This window comes from Octodon degus, unplaced genomic scaffold, assembly GCF_000260255.1.
Source record: "Octodon degus isolate 3935 unplaced genomic scaffold, OctDeg1.0 scaffold00021, whole genome shotgun sequence".
Taxonomy (NCBI): domain Eukaryota; kingdom Metazoa; phylum Chordata; class Mammalia; order Rodentia; family Octodontidae; genus Octodon; species Octodon degus.
In genome coordinates, this window is record NW_004524597.1 from 8760126 (window position 1) to 8770193 (window position 10068).

At 54.6% G+C, this 10068-nt stretch overlaps 1 protein-coding gene across 1 annotated transcript; it reads right to left on the bottom strand.

Moving 5' to 3' along the window:
- Window positions 1-385: 385 nt before the first annotated feature.
- Window positions 386-9732, bottom strand: LOC111815769 (elastin-like). The gene is made up of 15 exons (XM_023711409.1): window positions 9654-9732; window positions 9429-9461; window positions 8601-8630; window positions 8476-8505; window positions 8106-8138; window positions 6677-6730; window positions 5905-5937; window positions 5570-5629; window positions 5263-5298; window positions 4671-4703; window positions 4517-4576; window positions 3224-3256; window positions 760-789; window positions 627-661; window positions 386-448 (listed from the first exon to the last, which is right to left on the bottom strand). Exons 1-15 carry the CDS (start codon window positions 9715-9717, stop codon window positions 386-388), a joined length of 627 nt encoding a protein of 208 aa, XP_023567177.1. The 5' UTR covers window positions 9718-9732.
- Window positions 9733-10068: the final 336 nt, after the last annotated feature.

Sequence of the window (10068 nt, forward strand, 5' to 3'; positions counted from 1 at the left end):
CTGAGGGGAGACAGCTGCCAGACCAGAGAGAGGTCAGCTTCCACAGCCCACAACAGGCAGGCAAGGAGCTCTTGCTTCCTGCCCACCCAGCCACACCCCTTCCTCCCTTCTGGTCCCCAAGCCTGGTCCCCATGGCCCCACCTGACTGGGCTGCCAGCCCATTTCCATTGCTGTATCCTGGGGAAGAAAAGTGAGTGTAAGGGACAGAGTGGAAGAGAAGCTAGGAGACAAGGGATGGAGATAGGGCCTCTCCCTTGTCTGACTTCAGGTTTCCTCTCCCACCTCTTAGGCCTGGTGAGAGACAAACAGGACCATGGAGGACATGGCAGGCTTTCCTCCTGCCCCTCACCCAGTTGGGCCCCTTCTCAGGGAAAGGCTCTAGCTCTCAGCTTGGTCCTGTATCCTGCAGAGATGGGGGCTTGGGAGGGGAAGGGGAAGTAGACAGTTTCTAGGAATACAGAGGAGGGAGGTGTTGACAGAAAAGGCTAATCTGGCTTCTGGAGTTTACTGCCCCTGCCCAACCCCCATGGTTGGAGAGGGAAGGAGGGCATGTAAGCACCCTGGATGTCCCCACCATAGGCCTTTCCTCTGGGTCCCTGGCACCTGACCCCGGTGCCCCCCCCTACCCTATCTGGTCCATGATTGATGGGAATCAAAAGGCCTATGGAGAAGAGGCTGAGGTGAGGAAGGCGTCAGGCAGGCCATGGGTGGACAATCACCCTGACCTCCTCACCCTAGCCTCCCCCAGTCCCTCAGTACCTGCTCCATAGCTGTCCTGACCTGGGAGGCCTGTAGGGGAATGAGCAGGAATTCAGAACCTGGCTAAGGTGAAGGAAGAAGGGCCTTTGGTGCCTCCTTAAGAGCCAGGATTCTAGAGATTCCCTGGACCTGTCTGGAAGCCTGCCCTAGAAGCTCAAAGCCCCCTTGCATGAACCCTGAGGTCATGGATGGAGGTGGTGTGAATGAGGACAGGGGAGCTCAGCTGAGCGCTGGGGTGAGACAGCATAGGGCAGGGCTCACCTGGCTGCTGGGACTTTACACCCCCTGCATAGCCTGGAGAAGAGAGGGAGCTGGTGAGAGGCCTGGGGAACCCCACCCTTAGGCCTCCCTGGAATCCTAGCCCACCCCTACCTAGTCTGTAGCCATTTAGTGCTCCAGGGCCTGTGGGAAAAGAAGGCAATGCTGCAGCTGGGCGAGGCTGAGGCCTGACTGGGGGCCCCTTATGTCCCACGCCCTGCCCCTTTTGGCAGTCCTCTTCCCAGATCAGCCCTGGCTTAGTATGCTTAGTGTCTAAGGACCATGAGTTTAGGGACAGAGGAGGAAAAGGGACACAGCTGTCCTGTCACCTGGCTTCTGAGGCTTCACGCCCACTCCTAGGCCATGGGAGAGAAGGGAAAGGCTGGTATGCCTCCAGTCAGTCTCTCAACTCCTAGCCCTCCAGGCCCTATCCTCAGCCCCTCTCCCCACATTCCTTGTCTCCCAACCCCAACATGCAACCCAGACCCCCTGGCCCTCACGAGTCTAGCTCCCAGTTCATTGCCATTAATGTATCTGAAGGAGAAATGTGCAAGCGTGGGGTGGTATGGGCCAGGAGCAGCCTCAGAGACAGGGAGGAGTTGCAGGAGGCTTCTTAAGCTGTCTCTGAGCCTCCCATCGTTGTCCCAGCCTTCTGCCACCCCCACACTCTGAGGCTCTGATGACCCCTCACTTTGTTACCTTCCTGTGGAGCCCCAGACTGGGTCATTCCTCTGTGCACCACTCATCCAGCCTCTACCAGGTGAGCACACTGGTTGGGCTCCTGCCCCAGGGACCTCCCAGCCCCACCATTCCCTGTGTATATGGCTTCAGGGGTTCACATACAGAGAGACAGACCAACAACTCACCAGGCTTCTGGGGCTTCATGCTCCCTGCAAAACCTGGATAAGATACAAGCAGCAGGTGAGGCCTCAAGAACCCTCACCTCAAGGTCCTGAATATGGAAGATGTAGCTCAGCAGTGTAGCGCCTGCCTGGCAAGCATGAGGCCCTGAGTTCAATTACCAGTACCAAAAAAGGGAAACAGTCAAAAAAAAAAAAAAGAAGACCAAAATCAAGGCCCCGAAGCCCTTCCCTGCTCCTTCCCTTACCTGCCCCAAATCTGTTGTGGACAGCCAGGCCTGTGTAGAGAGGGAGAATTTGACATCTAAGTGAAACCCCCTGCCCCCCTACACCCTGAACCTGCAATCTCAGAGGCTTCCTCCCAGCTCCCCCTCAATTTTTCACCTTGTCTGCACCTCTGAAACCTGGGAGGGGGAAATGGAAAGACACGCCAGATAGGGCCCCAGCCCAGCCCATTCCCATTCAGGAGCCCCTGGGGGGACACATGGAGGTAGGGATAAGAAGGGGAGGGGAGCTTGAATTTTATTTCTTTTTAAACTTTTTCTTTTTCTTTTTTTTTTTTTTTAATTTATTTATTTAGTGTGTGTGTGAGTGTGTGTGTGTGTGTGTGTGTGTGTGGCCAGCTCAGCCCACCAGGGGGCAGGGCTGGCTGGCATGTGGTGCTGGGGGATCGAACCGCGTTCCCTGTGATTTGCCAAGCTTGTTCCAAGTAGGTGCTTTAGACCACTGAGCCATCTCACCAGCCCCTAAACTCTTTCTTTCTTTCTTTCTTTCTTTCTTTCTTTCTTTCTTTCTTTCTTTTCTTTTTTCTTTTCTTTCAGTACTGGGGATCAAACTCAGGACCTTGGGCTTGCAGAGCAGGTGCTTATGCTGCTGAGCTATGTCCCTGGCCCCACTTAAAATTTTTTTTTTTAGTTTTAAGGGAGACCAAAAAAGGCAAGAGTGAGGTTCACCTGCTTTCTGAGGTTTCACATCCTCTCCAAAGCCTATAGAAAATGGAGAGCAGGTGAGGCACTCAGACTGCCTCTCAAAGGTGCCTGGCTCCAGCCTCTCCCAGCTCCTCAGGACCTGCTCTGAGCTGAGGGGCTGATGGGGGAGTGAAGGATGAACAGGGGCCAAAGGGTCCACTGTCCTCTCTTCAGGACCAGGCCAAAAACCAGAGATCCCAGATATTCCCTGAGCCCTCTTCCTTCCGCAGCCCTACCCCTCTGGCATTCACGGACCCCGTCTCCCACTCATCTCGCTGGACTTTTGGCCCATTCCTGTGCCAGAAGTTTGGGGTCATGGATGGAGGCAGTGTGAATGTGGGGAGGGGAGCTCGAGACACTGGATAGGGCAGGGCTCACCTGGCTGCTGGGGCTTCACATCCCCTCCATATCCTGGAGGAGACACAGGGAGCTGGTGAGGGGCCTGGGGATCCCCATTCCAAGCCATCCTTGGGCTTCCCTGGAACCCCAGACTACCTCTACCAGGTTTGTAGCCATTTGGAGCTGCAGCACCTAGTGGAGGAAGAGAAAGGGTCCCTGCAAACCCTAGCCCAGTGGGGGCAAACCTTTTAGAGATTTCAATGATACAAACAGCTTGCTATGGCACAAGTGCCATAGGTTTGCCACCTCTGCCCTAGCGTGTCCCTGAGGCTAGGCTTGGTTTATCTCCCAGACCATCTGTGGTCCACGGAGGGGCGTTAATATGGGAAAGTTGGGAACATGTTTCCTGACACCAGTCCTGGGAGTTGACCCCAACATCTCACCTTGTCCTGCTCAAGCTGCCACCAGCTTTTCAGTGGACCCTTGTCAGCTCTCCTTGGCCTCCACTTCCTGTCCCAGCCCAGGGCAGCAATGATCCCCTACTATACTCTACACTGTTGTCCTGTCTGTCCCCCTAGCTGGCTCAGGCTCTGGGAAAGCCAACTGCAGCACCTGGCTGACCCAGAACAACTGTTGTCCATGCGTTGGTTTCTTTGTTGTTGTTTTATTTATTTATTTATTTATTTATTTATTTATTTATTTATGGAATTGGGGATTGAACTCAGGCTCTTGAGCTTGCCAGGCAAGTGCTTATTCTACTGAGCCATCTCCCTGGCCCTTATTTTTTTTTATTTTTATTTAGTACAGGGTCTCGCTATGTAGCTCAGACTCGTAATTATCCTCCTGTCTCAGCTTCCCAACACTGAGATGACAGGCATGCGCCACCATGGCGATTGAACCGGGGTCCTTCTGTTTGCCAGACAGACGCTTAGACAACTGAGCTATCTCCCCAGCCCCATGCATTGGTTCTTTTGTTTTGTCTTGCTTTTGTGGTGCCAGGGATTGAACCCAGGGCCTTGCTCATGCTAAGCAAGCACTCTACCACTGAGCTACATCCCTGTTCTGTTTTTATATTTTATTTTGAGACAGAGGCTTGGTAGATTGCTCAGGTTGGCCTGGACCTTGTGGCCCTTCTGCCTCAGCCTCTCTAGTAGTGTGCTTTTATCACTGGCTGGATTAATTTGTAGAGTAACTGTTGTGTGAGATCAATTGGAAGGCAAGTAGTGGGTCTCACTTGGCTCTTGGGGTCTTAGTCCTCCTCCAGGGCCTGAGAAAGAGAGACTATTGAGTCCCTGCATCAGTACTCCCACCTGTGGGAACCCCCATCCTCACCTGCCTGAGTCCTCGCTCCTGGGAAGGCCCCAGTGTCCAGCTTGTTCCTGTTCCCAAGTCCTAAGGACACAGAGGTCAAGGGGAATAGAGAAGATCAAGGACTTGGGAAGAACATAGGCAGATATGGCAGAGACAGATGAAGTAAGGGCTTCACCTGGTTTCCCAAGTTTTCCAACTCCTTCAAAGCCTGGGGAGAGAAGAATAGGTGAAGGCACTTTATCTCTGGACTTCGCCCAGAACCCCAGCCATGGACCCCTCATCCTCTGTCACCAACCCTCTCTCCCTTCTCCAAAGCCATTAAGTCATAGGTTTTTGTTTGTTTGTTTTTTGGCCGTGGAGTTAAGACACAGGCAATCTCTCAGTGGTGCTGAAGTGGAAACAGGCTGAATCTGGCCAACCTGGCTCCCATCCCCCTGCTCTTCACTGCTATGAATGAATTCCCTCTAGATCCTGACCACAATCCCAACCCATGGATCCTTTTTTTTTTTTTTTTTTTGTGGAACCAGGGATTGAACTCAGGCTCTTGTGCTTTCCAGGCAAGTGTTTATTCTACTGAGCCATCTCCCCAGGCAATCCTTTGGTTCTTGGATTGTACACTGTGCCCAGTAAGTCCAGGCTTGACCCACAGCTGTCCACAGGAATCAGAAGGCCAAGCTCAGGTTTGCCAGGGGAGATTAGCCAAAGGGGGCAATCTGAGAGCCCCACTGATGCACTAGGTCTGTGCTGGGACCAACTCTACCTCTTACCTGGGTGGGCTGCCAGGCCATTCCCATAGGCAAATCCTGAAAGGAAAATGGTGTGTGTAGGGGGGAGATTTAGGGAAGATAGACCCAAGGTGGAGAACAGGGATAACAGGCCTCTGTTCACCTGGTTTCTGAGCCTTCATGTCCCCTCCCAAGCCTGTGCAAGACTCAGAAGGGCTAAGCCCTGTGCAGACTCCACCCAAACCACGATCTTCCTCCAGACAGCTACTGTGCCCCCTGGTCCCTCATTGCCCCAGCCTAAATCTTCCCTCTCATTCCCCGAAGCACAGCATGGCCCAGGTGTCCTCACCTGGCTGGACTCGGACTCCCAGGAAGGGACCAGCTCCTATCCCATTCCCATTGCCAAGTCCTTGGAGAAAGAACAGGAAGGAGGTGGGGAGCCTGGGCCAGTTGTGTGAGAGGTAGACACGTTCATTGGGACAGGGCAGCACTCAACTGCGTCCCCCTCCCCAGCTGGGGATAGAACTTAGGGCCTTCCCATTGTGCTCAGCCCTTTTTTAAATTTTTGAGACAGAATCTCACTAAGTCACTAGGTCTCCCGCACTAGGCTTGAACCTGTAATCTTGCCTCAGACTCCCCAAGTGCTGGAATTATAGGCACTGTGCCACCATGACCCATACTCACTTAACTTTTGATATTTCATATCCTCTCCAGCACCTGAGAAGAGAGACCAGGTGAGGGAACCTCAAGCTCCATAGAACCCTCAATTTCTACCAGACACCCAGTTCCCACCCCACTCTCCCCTACTGGTCCATGGCCATTTGGAGGCACAGGAGCTGTGTTAAGAGAAAGGCAGAGGCTGGGGTTAGGCCAGTATTGGGCAGCATCCTCACCCCTGGCCTTCATGCACCTGCCCCCAGCAGCCCTTCCCTCTGAGCATGTTCAGAGAGCAGCCTTGGAGCTGCTGCTCAGGCCCCACCATGTCTCAAACCACAGGAGTGGTGTCAATAGGACAATGCATGGGCTGGTGTCTGGGAGAGTGACACAAACAGTGGCAGAGATGGGGACAGGGAGAGATGGGACATAAGTAGAGCTGGAGATAGGGCAAGGGCCATGGCTTGCCCTTCTGAGGCTGCATGCACTAAGGCCAGAGAGAGAAAGGGAGAGGTTGGCTGGGACCCCAGCCAGTCCTCCCCTAAGTATGAGGCTGGGGACCATGAGCCCTTCTCCTCCACTTTCTCTGGGGCCCCCTCACCTGGCAACCATCCTATCACTGGAAAATACCGACACCCAAGCTGTTTCTGCCCTTAAATCCTAGAGCTTTGGGGGACCCAGATAGAAATAAAGCCAAGACAAGGGTGGGGAGACCCCATGCATCTGGTTTCAGAGGTCCCCCCAGGCCTGGAAAAGGGGGAGAGGTTGAGCCCCGCCCTCTCTCAGAACCCAGGTGTCTCACCTGGCTGCGCTCCCACCCCTAGGAAGGCTGCAGCTCCTGGCCTGGTTCCATATCCTAGGGAGATAGAGGCAGAGAGAATAAGGAGGGGACGGGGGTCTGTAAAAGGAGGCAGGGACAGATGACAGGAGTCAGAGGATAGGCATAGAACCAGCTCTCAGCTGGCATTTGGAGCTTCACACTCCCTCCAAAGCCTGGGGAGAGATGGGGAGCAAATGAAGGGGACCCTGGGACCTGCCTGCTTGCCCAGATTCCTGGCCAGTAGTCATCATCATTTTATGGGGCACTGGGGATTGGACCAGAGGCCTTGGCATTGAGCTTCATCCCTTCTCTTTTCTTATTTTATATATGAAAAAAAACTATATATATATAATCTTGCCATGTTCTTCAAGGTGGCCTCAAACTCACTGTATAGCCCAGGCTGGCTTTGAACTCAGAGCAATCCTCCTGTCTCAGCATCCCAAGTTCTAGGATTGCACCAGGTTTGCACCACTATGCCTGCCTCACTAGCCCTCCCCATCAGGCTGAGCTCCAACCTGTGATCCTTCTGGCCCAGCCTCTGGGTTCTGGGATTACAAGCATGCTCCGCCAAGTCTTGGCTGCTCAACAGCAATTTTGAGCTGAGGGGCTGAGCGGTGAGGGAGGTGTGTCTCGGGTACACTTACAGTGGGGTGAGGAATGGGTCCTTTTTTGTCTCTCCCCAAACCACCTCACTGGAACACCAGCCCTGCCCTCCTAAGGCTTGGGGGATCCTGGACAGGACCCTGGTATTGCTGGCCAGGCCACGCCTAAGCCAAGCAAAAATGCATGAGCCCTCTCTGCTCCACCTCACCAGGCTTGGCTGCAGAACCTGGGAAGACCTCTGTTCCCATCCTGTTCCCATTCTGGGTCTCAAACTCCAGGGAGATGGAGCAAGGGGAAGTCAGGGAGGAGTACAGTGGGGGAGAGGACAGGCAGGCTCTAAGTGAGATTCACCTGGCTTCTGAGGGCTCACACCCCCTCCAGTGCCTGAGAAAGAGATGAAGATCAGCTGAGGGCTCAGGAGTTTCCCATGCCAGGGAACACCCCTCAAATCCTGGTTCACCCTAGCCCCACCTCTACTTGTTCCATACCTGTCCTGTACTAGGAGGACTGCAGGAAGAGAGGAGATAAGCTAGGAAGGCATAGAGTTTGAGCTCAAGTGGGGTCCAGGACCCCTGAACCAAGGCAGAAGGCAAGAAATGCCCCCCTCAAAAAAACAAAACAAAACATTCACCAATCTGGCCCTTTCCCCCTGTGAGGGAGGCAGGGAGAGGACATATATGCTGACCCAGCTGACTCCAGTGTCACCTGATGGACTCCCAGCCCATTCCCATGCATGACTGAAGGGGGCAGACAGTTCGGAGTGTGGGAGAAAGACTGGGACACAGAGCTGGGCAGGGGCAGGGCTCACCTGGCTTCTGAGGTTTGGCACTCTTTCCAAAGCCTGGATGATAGAAAAGAGAGTTACTTAGGAGTCCTGTGGTTCAGAAGCTCCCCCATAGCACCCCCTGTGTCCACAGGCCCACTCAGATCAGAGTGCTGTGGAGCATCGTGGCACAGGAGGGACCTGGAGCACCCTTCCCTCCTCCTTTTCTTCCCTCTCCCCAGCTAGCGCCTCCTGAAATATAGAGGCATATGGGAATCAGCTCTGTTCTCCCTCTGAGGTGACTTTGCCAGTCCCCCACTTTCCCTGTTACTGTCCTAGTCCCCTCTTTGCTAAGGTGAGAGACATGAAATGCATTTCCTCCTAGACTCCCCCTGTTCTTTGACCCAGCCCTTACCTGCTTCCAGCCCACTAGGAGGGCCATAGCCTGTGGGGGAAATGAGCAGTTGAGGCTTGGGGGTGGGCAGAAGGGGCAGAAACCAGGATACCATGTCCTGAGGGCCACATCCCCCTAAGTTTTACCTGATCTGTAACCATTTGGACTCCCAAGGCCTGTGGTTGGAGAGAAGGGGAGTGACTTAGGAGTGGACAAGGAGGGCCAAATGTGGGTGCTACCCTTCCCTCTCTGGGTCTCAGTTTCCCTCCTGGTTACAGGAGGGCAAAGACACAGTAAGGGGAGCAGGCTGGCAGCAGGGAAGCTGAAGATGGGGGTCCCTGCTCATGCATGGAGAAAGGCTCTGAGTTTGAGACAGAGGCTTCACACCCCTTCCAATGCCTGACAAAGAAAGGAGAACCAGTTGAGGGTCACAGGAGTCCCCCATCCCAGGGACACCCCTCAAATCTTGGTTCCTAGCTCTCCCTGTTCCATAGCCACTCTGAGCTACAGGCCTGTGGAAAGAGGAAGAGATGAGCCAGGGAAGCATGAGGTTTTGGTTCAAGTGGGATATAGGATCCCTGGACCAAACCAGAAAGCAGCAAATACCCCCCTGGTATGCCTTCTTCCTCACCAGCTTGCCCACCTCTGCCATCTAGTTTTAGTTCTGAGAGTCTTTGGACTCCCCTCGCCCTTCCACATAAATGCCTCAGGTCTCAGGAGGGAGCTTCTCCACCTGCCCTTAGCACCCCATGGGCCCTGCAATGAAGTCTCTGTGACACTCAGCCCCTCCAGCTTGTCTTGTCACCATCCCTGCTGTCCCACAATTGAGCTGACCACTGACAATGCTACCTGCCAGAAAGACAGGGAGAGATCCCACATCTGGAGTCCCAGAGCTAAGAGACATCTGCGGCTGTCCCAAGGGCAGGAGAATGAGGCCCTCTCCCCTGACCTCAGGGCTCAGAGGGGCTACTTACCTTTCCTCAGGCCAACAGGGAGTAGGGGCAGCCCTGTGGGAGCAAAGGGGTGCTACTCAGGGCAGGAACCCAAATGCGAGAGGGGGTAAGACCCGGGTATCCTTATACCCTCAGAGTTTCCTGTCTGAGTCCTCTGCCAGCCCAGACTCCCCACACCTCCATCTTCCCTGGCCAATGCTCTTGTCTCCCAGTCTGAATCCCAGCTGCCCAGCACTCTGTCCTCACCGCCTTGCAGCGTTTCAGGAGTCAGACAGAAGAAAAGGGCTGCGGACAAGGCCCAGGTGCCCATGATGCTAGGGGATTGGGCAGGCTTGACACCTATTGGGCCTTTAAACACCCAGACCCAGCTGTGAATGGCAGAGGCTCTTCCTGCAGACCCCAGGAGGCCCACCCCACCGCTGCTGCTGTAGGCAGGCCTCTGGCCCCCTGGCACTTCTCCCTGCCCTAACCCTCATCCATCATGGGTGCTGACAGCAGGGAGAGGCCCCCATCTGGCTCCCAAGCTCCTCCACCCCACCCCTCATCAATGACTCGGGCCCTGGCACCAGGCCTGGAGAGCTCAGATGTCCCCCAAGCTGCTGGCGAGGCAGGCTGGCACCTTGGGCCCAACCCAAACACAGCTGGGGAGCCAGGGGGCAGA

Coding starts and splice junctions, on each gene's coding strand:
- LOC111815769 (XM_023711409.1), bottom strand. CDS start 9,717: ATGGGCACCTGGGCCTTGTCCGCAGCCCTTTTCTTCTGTCTGACTCCT. Junction 8,631..9,428: donor CCCTGTTGGCCTGAGGAAAG/GTAAGTAGCCCC, acceptor CTCCAACCACAG/GCCTTGGGAGTCCAAATGGT. Junction 449..626: donor TCAATCATGGACCAGATAGG/GTAGGGGGGGGC, acceptor CTGTATTCCTAG/AAACTGTCTACTTCCCCTTC.